Source organism: Lingula anatina, chromosome 8, assembly GCF_051362555.1.
Source record: "Lingula anatina isolate TDL-2025a chromosome 8, LinAna3.0, whole genome shotgun sequence".
Lineage (NCBI taxonomy): Eukaryota > Metazoa > Brachiopoda > Lingulata > Lingulida > Lingulidae > Lingula > Lingula anatina.
The window spans coordinates 209393-227193 of NC_141774.1; the positions used below are offsets into that span (position 1 = coordinate 209393).

The 17801-nt window shown below is 39.7% G+C and overlaps 1 protein-coding gene across 9 annotated transcripts in view; it reads left to right on the forward strand.

The window, feature by feature from the left end:
- Window positions 1-17801, forward strand: part of LOC106151745 (uncharacterized) — a 47230-nt gene that overhangs the window by 20126 nt on the left and 9303 nt on the right. For 5 of the 9 annotated variants that reach the window (XR_015335649.1, XR_015335650.1, XR_015335651.1 and 2 more), the window contains 3 exons: window positions 12933-13053; window positions 16341-16485; window positions 16756-16913. Coding sequence is in view for 1 of the 9 variants with exons in the window: in XM_087018885.1 (XP_086875011.1) it covers window positions 12933-13053; window positions 16341-16485; window positions 16756-16913 (424 nt within the window). In the remaining 8 variants the exon portion in view is untranslated. Of the gene's footprint in view, window positions 1-2205; window positions 2509-2535; window positions 2596-2619; window positions 2683-12932; window positions 13054-16340; window positions 16486-16755; window positions 16914-17801 lie in introns of those variants that run through there. The other 4 variants (XR_015335654.1, XR_015335655.1, XR_015335656.1 and 1 more) reach the window with 4 other exon arrangements.

The window sequence follows — 17801 nt, forward strand, 5'->3', positions numbered from 1 at the left end:
ATATAGCGGGTATATCAAGTAAAGAAGGTATGAGAGGTATAGTACAGGTATAGAAGATATAGCGGGTATATCAAGTAAAGAAGGTATGAGAGGTATAGTACAGGTACAGAAGATATAGCAGGTATATCAAGTGAAGAATGTATGAGAGGTATAGTACAGGTACAGAAGATATAGCGGGTATATCAAGTGAAGAAGGTATGAGAGGTATAGTACAGGTACAGAAGATATAGCGGGTATATCAAGTGAAGAAGGTATGAGAGGTATAGTACAGGTATAGGTATAGAAGATATAGCGGGTATAGCGGTATAGTATAGGTATAGAAGATATAGCAGGTATATCAAGTGAAGAAGGTATTAGAGGTATAGTACAGGTATAGAATATATAGCAGGTATATCAAGTGAAGAAGGTATGGGAGGTATAGTACAGGTATAGAATATATAGCAGGTATATCAAGTGAAGAAGGTATGGGAGGTATAGTACAGGTATAGAAGATATAGTAGGTATATCAAGTAAAGAAGGTATGGGAGGTATAGTACAGGTATAGAAGATATAGCAGGTATATCAAGTAAAGAAGGTATGAGAGGTATAGTACAGGTATAGAAGATATAGCGGGTATATCAAGTGAAGAAGGTATGAGAGGTATAGTACAGGTATAGAAGATATAGCGGGTATATCAAGTGAAGAAGGTATAAGAGGTATAGTACAGGTACAGAAGATATAGCAGGTATATCAAGTGAAGAAGGTATAAGAGGTATAGTACAGGTACAGAAGATATAGCGGGTATATCAAGTGAAGAAGGTATGAGAGGTATAGTACAGGTATAGGTATAGAAGATATAGCGGGTATAGCGGTATAGTATAAGTATAGAAGATATAGCAGGTATATCAAGTGAAGAAGGTATGAGAGGTATAGTACAGGTATAGAAGATATAGCAGGTATATCAAGTAAAGAAGGTATGAGAGGTATAGTACAGGTATAGAAGATATAGCGGGTATATCAAGTGAAGAAGGTATGAGAGGTATAGTACAGGTATAGAAGATATAGCGGGTATATCAAGTGAAGAAGGTATGAGAGGTATAGTACAGGTATAGAAGATATAGCAGGTATATCAAGTGAAGAAGGTATAAGAGGTATAGTACAGGTACAGAAGATATAGCGGGTATATCAAGTGAAGAAGGTATGAGAGGTATAGTACAGGTATAGGTATAGAAGATATAGCGGGTATAGCGGTATAGTATAGGTATAGAAGATATAGCAGGTATATCAAGTGAAGAAGGTATGAGAGGTATAGTATAGGTATAGAAGATATAGCAGGTATATCAAGTAAAGAAGGTATGGGAGGTATAGTACAGGTATAGAAGATATAGCAGGTATATCAAGTGAAGAAGTTATGAGAGGTATAGTACAGGTATAGAAGATATAGCAGGTATATCAAGTGAAGAAGGTATGAGAGGTATAGTACAGGTATAGAAGATATAGCAGGTATATCAAGTGAAGAAGGTATGAGAGGTATAGTACAGGTGCAGAAGATATAGCGGGTATATCAAGTGAAGAAGGTATGAGAGGTATAGTACAGGTATAGGTATAGAAGATATAGCGGGTATAGCGGTATAGTATAGGTATAGAATATATAGCAGGTATATCAAGTGAAGAAGGTATGAGAGGTATAGTACAGGTATAGAATATATAGCAGGTATATCAAGTGAAGAAGGTATGGGAGGTATAGTACAGGTATAGAAGATATAGCAGGTATATCAAGTAAAGAAGGTATGGGAGGTATAGTACAGGTATAGAAGATATAGCAGGTATATCAAGTGAAGAAGGTATGGGAGGTATGGTGCAGGTATATTAGGTATCTAGGGTATAGCTGGTAAGGAAGTATATCAGCTATATCAGTGGGCGTCTCTCATAAAATTGTGTCCTCTTGCTAAAAATGGCCGTGTGGTATAGTCCGTGTGGTATAGTCCGTGTGATATAGTTCGTGTAGTATAGTCCGTGTGATATAGTCCGTGTGATATAGTTCGTGTGGTATAGTCCATGTGGTATAGTTCGTGTGGTATAGTCCGTGTGATATAGTCCGTGTGGTATAGTCCGTGTGGTATAGTCCGTGTAATGTAGTCCGTGTGGTATAGTCCGTGTGATATAGTCCGTAGTCACATAAGGCTCGTTAGACAATGACAATATCATGTATTTGTATACAGCAGGTTTACCTGGTTTATTTCACAGCAGAGAAGACGCTATTAAGCCGGCTGTTTATATCTGTCTCTAATAGGTCAGTAGTGGACTTGGCCTTCAAAGTAGCCAGAGAAGAAAATGTTGGAGCCAAATTTAGACTGTGCCAGTATATCGGCGCTGTAGATAGTGTATATATAAATACTGTGTATATAGTATATACGTCATCTGTACGGCAGAACTGCTGGTATGAATATGCCGTATAAATATCATCAGATATGACGCAGACAGGAGAGCTTTACTGAAGATTACTAGGAATTAAAACACAATATTGAGGTAGGCTGCTGACATATATACCACCACAGGTGACTAAGATTTCATAGCTTTACTGAAGATTACTAGGAATTAAAACACAATATTGAGGTAGGCTGCTGACATATATACCACCACAGGTGACCAAGATTTCATAGCTTTACTGTAGATTACTAGGAATTTAAACACAATATTGAGGTAGGCTGCTGAAATGTGCTACACAATTGTATATAAACACAGGTGACCCAGACTTTTTAGTTCTCCTGAAGATATCTAGGAATTTTAAAAACACGGTAATGAGGTAGGATGCTGTAAACATTGCATTGTATGGTAAAATGCCTTCACTTCATGCGTAGTCAATTGTTGTTCAGACAACAGAGAGCAGATTTCTTCGCAGTAAGTCTAGAATCACTCAGGTCTACAGTATAGATCCCTTATGCACATCTGATTTGTTAAGAACTATTGTGTTGTTGGATTAGTTCTATAGTTTAGACTGGTTATAGAACGAGAGAGGGTTGTAATGACCAACTTTCCCCTTATTACTAAAGGTTACACGGTCAGTTCTAGGAGTAACTTTCCCCGTATTACTAGAGGTTACACGGTCAGTTCTAGGAGTAACTTTCCCCGTATTACTAGAGGTTACACGGTCAGTTCTAGGAGTGACTTTCCCCGTATTGCTAGAGGTTACACTGTCAGTTCTAGGAGTGACTTTCCCCGTATTGCTAGAGGTTACACTGTCAGTTCTAGGAGTGACTTTCCCCGTATTACTAGAGGTTACACGGTCAGTTCTAGGAGTGACTTTCCCCATATTGCTAGAGGTTACACGGTCAGTTCTAGGAGTAATTTTCCTCGTATTACTAGAGGTTACACGGTCAGTTCTAGGAGTAATTTTCCTCGTATTACTAGAGGTTATACGGTCAGTTCTAGGAGTAACTTTCCCCGTATTGTTGTAGGTTGTCTCGGTGTAGTCACTGTTGGTGGAAAAGCTATAAGATCTACATATCACGGGGATTATAATACACGTTTGTTCTTTATCCACAGCTAGATATATTTATATATAAGGTGTAGTACCCAGGACGTGAATAGAAACGGAAGGAACACCGCTACACGAGCTCGGCATGTTTTCTGACACAAAGATATATCTGTTTCCTTGTTAAGACCGAGAGGGTCTATTTGTAGGCATAACCATTGCTATCAGGGTATAGAAGAAACCGCCCCCATCTGTATAATCTGCACTGGGTTATTTCGACTAACGCAGCCCCTGCCTCAAATTGGTTTGAAAACTTTTTCAGTCGACATTTGTTTGAGGACTTAAGGACTGAAGTGGGCGCTTGATTACAATTTACTCCGAGATAAACGCACAGGTCGCAGGATGGCGTACGAATTACAGAGTATGTAAAGAGGGGAGGGGAGAAACAGAGACTTGTAATTTGACAGCTTCATACAGGGCTTCTAATAAATCATGTGTTCTGTGTATTTTCCGTCTTATTTGTAGCATACATCTCTCTCTGTTCTGTGACGAACATTAACCCTTAACATAATTGACAGTGCGACATCATCAGCAGGAGTCCCAGGTGTGGTGGCGGGAGAAGATATTGCTTTCTTATTATCAGATATATGGATTTCACTTTGCCTTAACCATCTGTTGCAAAGCGGTGTATATATCGCTAAATTGACAAAATAGTTTCAGAGCTCTCTCCAGTGCCTACTCCGGGCGTGTAGTGGGCAGCGGGGGTGCATTCAGATAATCGCCTCCTGGGAGACATTACAGATGAAAATTACAGAAAAATTACTGAGGGATTACCGAGAAATTACAGTGGTAAAATTACAGATCAAGGAATAACAGAAATATCGCAGAAGAAGAATTACAGAGTTATTACAGAGGAAAAGTTACAGACATATTACAAGGGAATTATGCAGCCGGACTGCAAGCAATGGACTGCTTGCTGAAGATGTCGTCTGACACGCTGTCCTGTTCAAACTGTCCGTATCTCCAGCAGGCCCGGGTACAGCTGTGGAGATGTGAGGTACGCCGTATTGGAAGTCTTAAACTACCGCCCTGGTCAGATACTTGTGGGATGAAGATAGCATATGGTCAGTCTCGTGTACCGTGTCCAGTCACTCTACTGACCTGTACCACAGACGCCGGGATGACCCCACTTAACCCCCTACAGGAGCCAGGCTGCCCCGTGCTACTGAAGGGCAACACTGTTTTCTATAAAAAAAAAAAACATACAGATGCGCCTGCCTCTCTTAACGCGTTCTTTCTATGTTCTCATGTGTAGGTAACCAGTGAGTCATTAATATAACGATTAATGAGAGACCATGTGCCTCGTGTTGCCTTAAAGTGATTTGTTTACTTCCGAACCTGCTACTTTCTAACATGTATGTATGTATATCAGACATCATCCTTTTGATGAAAGCTGAGAAATAACAGGGGCTTTTCTCTTTCCTGTAATTTTATCCACTTCAACTTTATTCTCAATAACCCAATTTACCCAGGCGTGCACACACACACACACACGCACACGCACGTGAACACACACCTGTGCACAGTGACTGGATGCAATCACCCGTATCCTGCAGTAGTTTACACGTGATGGACGGTAGAATCATTAAACACGTGCTGATCTTTCTTCAGCGTCTCGGCCTTTACACATAAAGAACTGTCCGATCATAAAACATCTTTATAGGAACTGCCTGGTCGATTTTATTAGCTTCTTTGTGGATGAAAGGCGACTTTTTATTGGCGAATATCACGGGTCAGTAGGTTAGGTGTGCATTGGACGTATTTCTATAGAGACTTCTTGTATGGCGCGGAATGCTGGTATATAGATGATTTCTTTTAATATAATTCTGTTTGAGAATTTAGCTGGGAAGTCATTATCAGCTCTCTCTCTCTCTCTCTCTCTCTCTCTCTCTCTCTCTCCTGCATGACATTTCTTCACTTAATGGCGAGTTAATTTCTTCTACACTCATATCACCTGAGGGAATATGCCTTAACACGCTGATCGATAAGAATCCTGTACGTTATTTTCTTAATGAGTATAATTATATCCCCGTGTGACAGGAATGATAATCCGCTAGAAACCATGGTCAGTCAACCATTATTTAATACGGTTGACAGTCTTTATATATATAAATATTGACTTCAATAAATTAGATTGAATATGCATCTATTTAGATCAACTGTTGTTAGTATAAAGCACCCTAGCTTTCGGCTTGTGTGCCTTCCTTAAAGAGTGAAAAATAAATAATGAACAAACAATTATCTCGGATATACACGTGATGTCAGAAAATATGTGCTGAAAATTAACGTCATCAAGATTACGTAACTATGAAAGAAATTAACATTCGTTGAGAAAACCTTTTTCTTTTTTTTTGTAATGTGTATAATATTTAATGGTCTTCTGTTCTGTCTTGTCTGGCATATGAGTGTTTTTAAAATGTACATGTGTACTGACCCTACTCTCAAGGAAATATTTCCACTTCCACCCATCGTCTCTTTTAGACAGCATCCACATTTAAAAAGACATCTAGCCACTACCCAGCAGTAGCCTCAGTGCAGCGGGCACATTCCCTTACACATGTATATGTATATGTACATTTACTTTATATTTCACTATTAACAGACAATTCATTGTAAGTGCAGTTCATAAAAATGTGCACAAAAATGTGCACAAAAATATGAGATTAGGAAAGGAATAAATGCAGTTACTGTGTACTTTTTCTCCAGCCAATATTAGTGGCCTCATTGATGACAATGTATAGTGCGTCACCCTGTCCTCTCCACGACATAGCCTCTCTGTCACCCTGTCCTCTCCACGACATAGCCTCTCTGTCATCCTGTCCTCTCCACGACATAGCCTCTCTGTAACCCTGTCCTCTCCACGACATAGCCTCTCTGTCACCCTGTCCTCTCCACGACAGAACCTCTCTGTCACCCTGTCCTCTTCACGACATAGTCTCTCTGTCACCCTGTCCTCTCCACGACATAGCCTCTCTGTCACCCTGTCCTCTCCACGACATAGCCTCTCTGTCACCCTGTCCTCTCCACGACATAGCCTCTCTGTCACCCTGTCCTCTCCACGACATAGCCTCTCTGTCACCCTGTCCTCTCCACGACATAGCCTCTCTGTCACCCTGTCCTCTCCACGACATAGCCTCTCTGTCACCCTGTCCTCTTCACGACATAGCCTCTCTGTCACCCTGTCCTCTCCACGACATAGCCTCTCTGTCACCCTGTCCTCTCCACGACATAGCCTCTCTGTCACCCTGTCCTCTCCACGACATAGCCTTTCTGTCACCCTGAGTTTCAAATATGTCTGCCTTGTGTATGCCAAACCGTCAATGCCACCACATCACATCTTTTAGGTAGTACAGAGACTTGAACGCCTTCAATATTGATTTTATGACTTTAACAATTTCTCAGTTTTTAGTTGGCATGGAAACTAGATTTTAGTGGAACTTTTTTAAGCAAAACCACATCCAGTATGTTTTATTAATAGACTATAATGACCAGTCAATGGCGTGCACAGGAAATGTCGGTCAAAATAAAGGTTGCATGAAAAAGAAATCGATGTATATCGACAGCTGAAAGCTACCGATGACTTTACACTGTGCTATTAAGATGTCGCGGAAGTTCGGAACATTCTGTTTAAATGTTGTCAAGGGACTCGAAACATACATAACTGTGTCGGACTAGACACTAAAACTGATTGGATTGGCAGAGTTCATCAACTGGAAGTGGATAAAGTCGACAGTGTGTCATCTTAATTAGAACAAAGATACATGTGTATCTCTACCATATTCTATATAACTGATATCACCGAGCCCCAGAAGCGAGGTAGACAGACATCTTGAGGCGGTCACAGTGCTGGACACTGCCGGACATTGGGTCCATCCACAATACAGTGTAGATGACCAATAGTTACCATGCTGGATAAAAAGATCTTCTTAGACAAGTTAAGATGCCTGGTCGCCGCGCTAAGACAAAACAGTAAGTTCAGCAATACCTAAGAGAGATAAAGTTGCACCCTTTCCCCGAGATCTCTGCATGGAGGCTTATTTTATATTTATAAGAGTAACAGATATCTGGGGAAACAAGTTCGTATTCCATTAGGCCCGTACTTAACCATCTCCTGGCTTGCCAGTGTTAAAGTGCCCTATGTCTGTCTAGATCAGTCGTTAGACACGTCATGTACAATATCATAACACATGAAAACATGGGGAATCAATTCCTATTAACGCAAATAATACACGTCACTGCGTGAACTTCTCAACCCTGTTTAAAACTTTGCAGGATGTCACTTAAACCTTATTTAGGTCCAAGCTTTAACACACTAGACACACGTCTGTTAACCCTCAGATATCGCTTGACCATGAAACCCAGGAAACTCCCCTGCATTAATAATTTGTAGGTGTCATAGTGACCAAACTTTTGAACAATTCACGGTGTGTACCCTGTATGTCTCTCTTGAGTGCGACATATAGCTTTCATTGTGTTAATTAAGGTCAGGCGCTTACAACACCAAGGCAAATACACTATAGCTAATAAGTCCCAGGTCACTTTAATAGCACACGCTGTCTACATCAGACGCGCTAATGCGCACGTCCCCGACAGAGTTAATGATAGGGGGATTACGATGGACAGCGCATGTTGCTCACAGCAGTAGGCACTGCCGCCGAAGTTAAACCGGTAATTAAGTCTTTAACTTGACTAAACATGTTTTGCTTTGTAACTTGCGTCCTTCAGTCTTGCTGTTGCGGAAGCGCCGGCGGGACATATCTCCACCTTGCCGATATTTATCCCGACTCTCGACTTTAAAAGTATTATTGGTTTTGATTTTATCAAAGTCTTATTATATCAGAAAACCTGCATATTTTCATACGTTAAGAGAATTATAGAAACTGTAGAAAAAGCTACTCGTACATCAGGGATAAAAAACAACACCTTGCAGCACTATTACCTATTATTCATCACCAGAAGTTACTGTTTCACTTTTTTTCTCCCAAATTACAAAGTCTGATGACAACTGAAAGCCTTTAGCCATACCTCAGGGCAGTGGGAGATAGTCTGGATTTGATTAAATGTAATAAAAGTATATTTTGAAGAATTTTCCTAGCCTTCGGCAATTTCCGCAAAGCTTCGGCATGCGCGGCAATACAGAGCTGTCGATATCTACATGTGTGAACAATAGAATTGGAGGAACAACGGTTAACGTCGTTGAGTCCTCTGCAACCTATCCGACGGGAGTTCGTGTCCCTGTCGGTACTTTTGAAGATTTTGAAATTGTCATTATTAAAAAATATCTATTAATATATAAAACAGTCGTGGCTAATTGTATTTGCAACGGAAAGCACAGTAGGGAGGTTTGTTGTTATTGATAAAGTTATTATTACTGGGGACATAAATTAGTATGCTAATCTCTTATCATGGTATAATGATTGATACGATGGGTATCAAATAGTTTTCCTTTGATATAAACAACAAAAGAGCGGCCTTCCAAATATCTTTGCTGAATGTTTATAACGTAGGTACTATTATGCGCAAAAATATTGATACATGACGCAAACGACATTTACTAATTTTGGTAATATCAATTTTAATTAAAATTAAATTTAATTGAAATTAAAATTAAAATTTGTCTAAACGTGCATATTACCATTCACCTTGTTTAAAGGGTTCGCAACACTTTACATTGTAATACATTTTGCCAATTTTCATGTTTGCTAGTTTATTTTGATTTGAGAGAAAGCGAGAGAAGACCCTCTACTAGGGCCGCAAATTAATTATGAGTATTTTTCTTCAGTGCAAGAGACTGTGTAATGAAAAATCAATCTGTAACTCTGGTATAGGGTGGCCTTGTGTATGTAATAATATACAAGTAGGGGCAGGGGTACAGTTTTATAGTACAAATAGTCATTTTATACATCTTATTAATCTCATCGTCGGGTCATTGTTTACAATAGCGCTTTGTCGCTGTGCGTACCTTTTTGCATTTGAGTTAGACTCAGTCAGTAACAGCTGGTGATTTTGTCTTTTTTGCGTTTCATTGACAATATTTTGGCCACCTAAGTAGGGAAATGTGGCTCTTTGTTTTGAAATGACATTTCCATTGTTCCTTTGAACACGCAAAAGTCAACACACTTACGTCAACATACTTACTTTGTAATAACAACCCAGGGGAAGAAACAAAAGCCTCATAAGGTGTCGTCATTCACACTGTAAAAGGTGTTAATTTCATGCTTCTATTGTTTGCCCATGAATCATTATGACAAATTTGTAGGGTTGCCAGATCACTGGCGCTTCATTCAATTCTCTATATCTGCCCTGCAGCCTGGGATGAGTGATACTTGACTGACCTTTGTTTACATCTGGAGATTTTCTTTATAATTCGATCAGTGTGCATAAATTATGATATTTTCCATCGGGAAAAATACGTGATAATGTTACGATACTTATTTTACGGATACATAATTACAAAAATTAATTCCTGATTTAATACCCCCTATTTCAGCGCCTATTCCTGGCTGCGTTAATTATGGGGGGTTGGAAAGTAATCCGTTAGAACGCAGGAGTGATGATTGCTACTCTTACCAACGGTGCATCACCGATCAACTAATCTCAGCCACCTGAAGCAGAATCACCAACAAAAGACAAATTGGACTACATCTGCCTTCTTGTTGAGACATCTTATGTAAAAAAGGCGATAACGGTCAAAACATACGTGCTTCGTGGTTTATTAAATGTTCATCGTATTTTTTCGTTCATTATTCTTATGAGTTAAGCAGCTTCACCTCCGTGACACCCTTTTTATTTATTTAAACCATTGTTAGATAAACCATGGGTTTCACTCCAGATTTCACGATCGAACAGCTGATCATGAGGAGAGTGTAGCATGCTATAGTAAACTACCCCAAATATATATACAACACCTCCAGGGTTTCACGATCGAGCAAGTGATCATGAGGAGAGAGTGTAGCAGAGAACTTCATTAATGGTCGTCATAATTGGTGGTTGCCTTGGGAAAATGAGTTACATGATTACATAATACAGATACATAATAACATAAGATTAATACTAAAATTTTCCCTGATACAAAAACCCCTATTTGAGCGCTTATTCCTGACTGCGTTAATTACGGGTGATTAGAAAGTAATCTATGAGGACGCAGGAGCGATGATTGCTACTCTTACCAACGGTAAATCACCGATTTACTTGACTCCGCTACTTCGAGCAAAATCACCACCAAAAGACATATTAGACCACGTTCGTCCTCTTATTAAAACAAAAAATGTAAAAATGTGATGTCGGTCAAAGAAGAGGACTAGACTACGTGCTTCATGGTTTATTAGATAGGCCTATTCATTGGATTTTTTTAGTTCATTATTATAGCTTCACCTCGCGAGACCCTTTTTTATATATTTAAAACACAGCACCCCACTGGTTTCGCGATCATGAAGAAAGGGAGTGCAGCAAAGAACCTCATTAATGGTCGTGATAATAGGTGGTTGCATTGTAGGCCTAACCTTGTTCATTTTAGTCGACAGACTAAGCTAGAAGAAAGAACAGATCATTATCGCCTCTCTTTACTTAGGAACAATAAGGATGGCTAGTGGCAGCATTTATAAGTTCTTTTATTTAGAAACTTTCCGATCCTTTGTCTGGGACTGCGTCCGAGAAACGGCGATAACGACAGGGACGTCCTCGAACATTTTGGACTCAGTGCAAATAAAAAAAAAATCCGTTAAGAAGTAGCCTTTAAATGTCCCGGCAAATAACTTTGCGATGGTTCAGAGAGTTCTAGAATGAATGACAAGCAACGACATTAGGGTTAATAATAGACTAAAAACTATCAGAGTGTAGGCCTGTCTTAGGCCTACTTCATTTCTAAGGCCATCTTGTGATACGAGTCATGCTACACTATGATTTAATACAAGGATACCATCGATAGTATATCAATAGAAAATCGCAATCCTCAAATGTTTTTAAATTCATTAAATATAAACGGTCTTTTCTCGTACAATGGGTCTGGTATAGTTGTATTGGCCTATCAGTTGGAAACACGTGGTTCGTCTACAATTGCAAATGGCGGAGGTGCCGTGGTAGTTATTGTCGTAAAATTAGCTGGATACGGTGCACGTGAGAAAATTATTCATTAAATTTAGTTTTCGAACGTCAGCTTAATCTGGTAAAATGCGAGACGAAAAAAAATCATAGATAGAGCCTTATGACCCACTGTAGAATGATGCCGAATAATACATCAACGACGTAGTTTATCGGCAGATAAACGTGTTTCCATTCTCGGCTGACTGAGGAAAGGTTTGAGAGAGCATTTAAAGAAGAGGCGGTCGAACCAATAGTGAGTAGGAAGTGTGCTGCAATCAAGACGAACAATACCGATCATAAGTGGACAGCTAATAACCCCTAATTAAGCCCGGGTTACGCGCTGCTGTGTTGACTCCTTGCTGGGGAGCGGTAGCGGCCTCCTACTGCTGTGAGTAATCACGCATTGTCTTCTAACCTGCGGCTTAGTTGACTCCTTGCTGGGAAGGGGTAGCGGCCTCCTACTGCTGTGCGTATTCAAACATTGTCTTCTAACATGCGGCTACACGACGGTTGCATTGTATTAATAAAGTAATACCTATTCATAAGGAAGGGGGCGGATGGTAATTTTACGAGAATTAAATCAGTTACCGATCATACGCGTACCAATAGTCGTGTTTTTTTTTAGCTATACGGTATTTAAGCAGTTTTATAATCCACTCCGCTGAGAGATTAACTCTACATATGAAACCATGCAGCGTTCATGTGTTCAGCGTGGGAGGTGTTCGTGACAGCAATGATGCCTGTGTGTGCAATGTAGGTAAACTATTTTAATATCGTGGAGCTTTTGCATAATTTAATTTGAATCTTATTGACAGGTAAGTGGTGGAGGGAGAGAGTCTTTGGCCTGAAGTAATCCGTGACACGGGATTTTCATTTTCGATATTTTGTCCCTTAATATCCCTTGTTAACATCAGCTGGTTCATGCATTCAACATAATGTATTCGAAATTTCCAACAATTTTTGTGAAAATTAGTCGTCTTGATAGAACTGTATTTCCTTCTCTTGGACAAAGTACACAGGTGACAGTTGACTGTCCACATACACGGTACTTCACTGTATATACTGTATGCCGCTAGCTTGGGCATTATGGACGTCATTACTGGTTGTTAAAAACGTTATCACCCTCCTTAGATTCCATAATTGCTGTATGACACAAATATTACATATGGCTGCAGCTACAGATCATCTGCGTTAAATGACTGTGTAAGAATGTCTGTGAGTCTGTGTATGTCATTTATATCCATGTTTTTTAATCATTCTAACATTTCACAATGTCAACACGAAAACGCTCAGTACTATGTTGGTCATTTATATCAATGTTTTCTATCTCTCTTAGATTTGACAATGACAACATGAGGGCCGTCAGTATTATGATGGCGGCAGTTGCCATCGTGGTCATCGGTTCGCTGGCCATTGCATCCGCTTCCAGGGACGCCATCCCCTCTTCTACAGTAGAGGTCAGTATTACAATCCTTACCCTGGTATATCAATATAACAACCCACACCCCGGTATATCTATATAACAACCCACACCCTGATATATCAATATAACAACCCCCACCCTGGTATATCAATATAACAACCCCCACCCTGGTATATCTATATAACAACCCACACCCTGATATATCAATATAACAACCCCCACCCCGGTATATCAATATAACAACCACCACCCTGGTATATCAATATAACAACCCCACCCCGGTATATCAATATAACAACCATCACCTGGTATATCAATATAACAACCCACACCCTGGTATATCAATATAACAACCATCACCTGGTATATCAATATAACAACCCACACCCTGGTATATCAATATAACAACCATCACCTGGTATATCAATATAACAACCCACACCCTGGTATATCAATATAACAACCCACACCCTGGTATATCAATATAACAACCCACACTCTGGTGTATCAATATAACAACCCACACCCTGGTATATCAATATAACAACCCACACTCTGGTGTATCAATATAACAACCCCCACCTCGGTATATCAATATAACAACCCCCACCCCAGTATATCAATATAACAACCCCCACCCTGGTATATCAATATAACAACCCACACCCCAGTATATCAATATAACAACCCCACCCCGGTATATCAATATAACAACCACCACCCTGGTATATCAATATAACAACCCACACCCTGGTATATCAATATAACAACCCCACCCTCGTATATCAATATAACAACCACCACCCTGGTATATCAATATAACAACCCACACCCTGGTATATCAATATAACAACCCCCACCCTGGTATATCAATATAACAACCCCATCCTGGTATATCAATATAACAACCCACACCCCGGTATATCAATATAACAACCCCCACCCTGATATATCAATATAACAACCCACACCCTGGTATATCAATATAACAACCCCCACCCTGATATATCAATATAACAACCCCCACACTGATATATCAATATAACAACCCCCACACTGATATATCAATATAACAGACCCCACCCTGATATATCAATATAACAACCCCACCCTGGTATATCAATATAACAACCACACCCTGATATATCAATATAACAACCCACACCCTGGTATATCAATATAACAACCCCACCCCGGTATATCAATATAACAACCCACACCCTGGTATATCAATATAACAACCACCACCCCGGTATATCAATATAACAACCCACACCCTGGTATATCAATATAACAACCCCATCCTGGTATATCAATATAACAACCCACACCCTGATATATCAATATAACAACCCACACCCTGATATATCAATAAAACAACCCACACCCTGGTATATCAATATAACAACCCACACCCTGCTATATCAATATAACAACCCACACTCTGGTGTATCAATATAACAACCCCCACCTCGGTATATCAATATAACAACCCCCACCCTGGTATATCAATATAACAACCCCCACCCTGGTATATCAATATAACAACCCCCACCCCGGTATATCAATATAACAACCCCCACCCTGGTATATCAATATAACAACCCACACCCTGATATATCAATATAACAACCCCACCCTGGTATATCAATATAACAACCCACACCCCGGTATATCAATATAACAACCCACACCCCAGTATATCAATATAACAACCCCACCCTCGTATATCAATATAACAACCACCACCCTGGTATATCAATATAACAACCCACACCCTGGTATATCAATATAACAACCCCCACCCTGGTATATCAATATAACAACCCCATCCTGGTATATCAATATAACAACCCACACCCCGGTATATCAATATAACAACCCCCACCCTGATATATCAATATAACAACCCACACCCTGGTATATCAATATAACAACCCCCACCCTGATATATCAATATAACAACCCCCACACTGATATATCAATATAACAACCCCCACACTGATATATCAATATAACAACCCCCACCCTGATATATCAATATAACAACCCCACCCTGGTATATCAATATAACAACCACACCCTGATATATCAATATAACAACCCACACCCTGGTATATCAATATAACAACCCACACCCTGGTATATCAATATAACAACCCCACCCCGGTATATCAATATAACAACCACCACCCCGGTATATCAATATAACAACCCACACCCTGGTATATCAATATAACAACCCCATCCTGGTATATCAATATAACAACCCACACCCTGATATATCAATATAACAACCCACACCCTGATATATCAATAAAACAACCCACACCCTGGTATATCAATATAACAACCCACACCCTGCTATATCAATATAACAACCCACACTCTGGTGTATCAATATAACAACCCCCACCTCGGTATATCAATATAACAACCCCCACCCTGGTATATCAATATAACAACCCCCACCCTGGTATATCAATATAACAACCCCCACCCCGGTATATCAATATAACAACCCCCACCCTGGTATATCAATATAACAACCCCCACCCTGATATATCAATATAACAACCATCACCCTGGTATATCAATATAACAACCACCACCCCGGTATATCAATATAACAACCACCACCTTGGTATATCAATATAACAACCACCACCCCGGTATATCAATATAACAACCACCACCCCGGTATATCAATATAACAACCCCACCCTGGTATATCAATATAACAACTACCACCCTGGTATATCAATATAACAACCACCACCCTGATATATCAATATAACAACCCCCACCCTGGTATATCAATATAACAACCACCACCCTGATATATCAATATAACAACCCCCACCCTGGTATATCAATATAACAACCACCACCCTGGTATATCAATATAACAACCACCACCCTGGTATATCAATATAACAACCACCACCCTGGTATATCAATATAACAAACCCCACCCTGATATATCAATATAACAACCCAACCCTGACATATTTGCATAACAACCCCCACACCAGTGTATCAGTATAACAACCCCAACCCCGGTATATCAAAATAAACCTCCTTCCCGGGAAAGTAACATGAAGTAACGTAAGTAGGTATGAGAAGCTCTATAAAATGATACAAGAAGCCACAGTTCTCTCAGACAAAAGCCAAGATCTTATTCAGGTATTTTTGGTGTTTACCATGCGGTAAATCTTCGTAAATGGCCCGCAGGGACTTTAGGTTTTACTTAAGTGCATTATAATATCCGCATATATGGTAGAGGGAGGGAGTGTTAATTGTTCAGCGTTTACGTTCCAGCTGACGCTGTCCGTGCTGTTCGCGCTGTCAGCGTTCTGGGTGTTTGCCTTACTGCTCCTGGCATGGAGGGGCAAACTGACCACAGATATAGACTACAGGCACAAGAAAAACAACCAGATGACATTCCAGAAAATAGGCGCCATTAGTAAGACATTCCCATATCTTTATTGTCATATGTTTCCTTGGTAATAGAAAAATGTTTACAGGGCAGTGAGACAGTGTAGTCATGGTATCTTCTTAATATAATGATAATGTTTATGTAATGGGCAGGGTTGTGTGTGTGTGTGTGTGTGTGTGTGTGTGAGAGAGAGAGAGAGAGAGAGAGAGAGTATGCATCATAAAAAAGAATGTATGACCATAATGTTAAAGGTGATACTTTCTACATCATACTGTACCACGCTCCGTGTTCTTTCAGTCTTTGGTACCGGAGGGATGCTCTACAACATCCTGAGGATATCAGAGTACATGAACACCGAGGAAGAGAGTTGTAAGAAGGTGGAATCCGTGATCATGTCCGTGTTCTACATTTGTTTCATCTCTGTGCAAGTCTACTTTCTGCTTCTCTTCTCCAAGGTAAGAGCAATGGGTTGGTACAGCAGGGCTATTATGTAGAATGCCCAAAGGTACATGCAGGTATTCTAACACTCCTCCCATAGTGTAGAGCCGCATTCGTTTACCATAACAAACACTGGTTGCAGAATACGTTGTGGTTGCAATATGCTGCTTTACAACCAGTTCAAGAACCACAACATCCATATTGCGATATATGTCATTGTTTGTTTAAATATACCGGCACAGTGTATACCGTAAACACAATAAATGGTTCAGTGTGTGTCTTATGGACATCAGACCTACTTCAGTGATTCGAGGACAAAAAGCAGCTTTTATTTAATAATAAGATGCAGCTTTTGGTGAAGTTTTCATTTTCAACATCATTTCCAAAGTGTGTCTTTGAAATCCCATGAACCTGAAGCTCCGTGCAAGTTACATTTCGTGAAAGTCCTCAGTAATAGAAAAACACAATTATAACTTGGTGGTGTTTATTGTATGAATAATTATGTAATATTAAATCAAAAAGACCAAAGAACAGTTTTTTTAGACTGTTTGCGCTATCTCTGTTTTCTGTCTGTACATTTGACAGATTTACTGTATTGCTGTTCTTTTCTCTCCACAAATGAAGCACATTAGTCGCCATTCATATGGTGGGACGCTGGCCTATAATTTACTTGGTTGGTCTGGTTTTATTGATTAAAATGTACACAAAATACCAAAACAGTTTGAAGGGCTGAATTAGATTTTAGGACGTTTGATTTATAATTCTACCCATACTGGATATATGATATGAAGACTATTAAATGACGTGGCATTTTGGTGGAAAGCGCCAGACATTCCACATGTTTACACATCTGATATAAAAATAAAAGCGTCAGTTATTTCCAGTACAGTTGTCAGCGAAGTCTT